The sequence below is a fragment of the Chiloscyllium plagiosum genome, unplaced genomic scaffold (assembly GCF_004010195.1).
Source record: "Chiloscyllium plagiosum isolate BGI_BamShark_2017 unplaced genomic scaffold, ASM401019v2 scaf_47474, whole genome shotgun sequence".
In the NCBI taxonomy this organism is placed as follows: Eukaryota; Metazoa; Chordata; class Chondrichthyes; order Orectolobiformes; family Hemiscylliidae; genus Chiloscyllium; species Chiloscyllium plagiosum.
The window spans coordinates 1-1,013 of NW_025187467.1; the positions used below are offsets into that span (position 1 = coordinate 1).

The 1,013-nt window shown below is 59.9% G+C and overlaps 1 protein-coding gene across 1 annotated transcript in view; it reads right to left on the reverse strand.

Annotated features, from left to right (window-relative positions):
- Nucleotides 1-5: 5 nt before the first annotated feature.
- LOC122545583 (myosin heavy chain, skeletal muscle-like) overlaps nucleotides 6-1,013 on the reverse strand; it is a gene marked incomplete at both ends in the record, with an annotated part of 2,193 nt that continues 1,185 nt past the window's right edge. The window contains one exon of the mRNA XM_043684548.1: nucleotides 6-440. Coding sequence (XP_043540483.1) covers nucleotides 6-440 — 435 coding nt within the window. The remainder of the gene's footprint in view (nucleotides 441-1,013) is intronic.

Sequence of the window (1,013 nt, forward strand, 5' to 3'; positions counted from 1 at the left end):
TGACCCTCCGACAGTGCCCCCTCCCTGTGGCCTGACCCTGGGGCAGTGCCCGCTCCCTGTGGCCTGACCCTGGGGCAGTGCCCGCTCCCTCTGGCCTGACCCTGGGGCAGTGCCCGCTCCCTCTGGCCTACCTTCAGGGTCCCCTGCAGCACCTTCAGCAGCCGGTGCGCCTCAGTGGCCTGGCGATTGGCCATGTTGAGCTGGACCTCCATCTCATTGAGGTCGCCCTCCATCTTCTTCTTGACCCTGAGCGCCTCGTTCCTGCTGCGGGTCTCGGACTCTAGTGAGGTCTGCAGAGTTTCCACCACTCGCTGCTGGTTCCTCTTGGCCTGTTCCATCTCCTCGTCCTTCTCCACCAACTTCCTCTCCAGCTCGGCCTTCGTCTGGTTAAACTCCAACTGCGCCCTCAGTATCTTCCCTTCCTCGTGCTCCAGGGAAGCCTACGACAGCACAACAGCTCAGAGACCCGGTCAGGCTCCCTCTACACTGTCCCCCCAGCCCAGGGACAGGGACAGCACCGGGTTAGATACAGGGTAAAGCTCCCTCTACACTGTTCCCCTCCCATCCCAGGGACAGAGACAGCACAGGGTTAGATACAGGGGAAAGCTCCCTCTACACTGTCCCCCCCATCCCAGGGACAAGGACAGCACAGGGTTAGATACAGAGTAAAGCTCCCTCTACACCGTCCCCCCCATCCCAGGGACAGCACGGGGTTAGATACAGAGTAAAGCTCCCTCTACACTGTTCCCCTCCCATCCCAGGGACAGAGACAGCACGGGGTTAGATACAGAGTAAAGCTCCCTCTACACTGTCCCCCCCATCCCAGGGACAGGGACAGCACGGGGTTAGATACAGAGTAAAGCTCCCTCTACACTGTCCCCCCATCAAACACTCCCAGGGACAGGACAGCACAGGGTTAGATACAGAGTAAAGCTCCCTCTACACTGCTCCCTACATCCCAGGGACAGCACGGGGTTAGATACAGAGTAAAGCTCCCTCTACACTGTCCCACC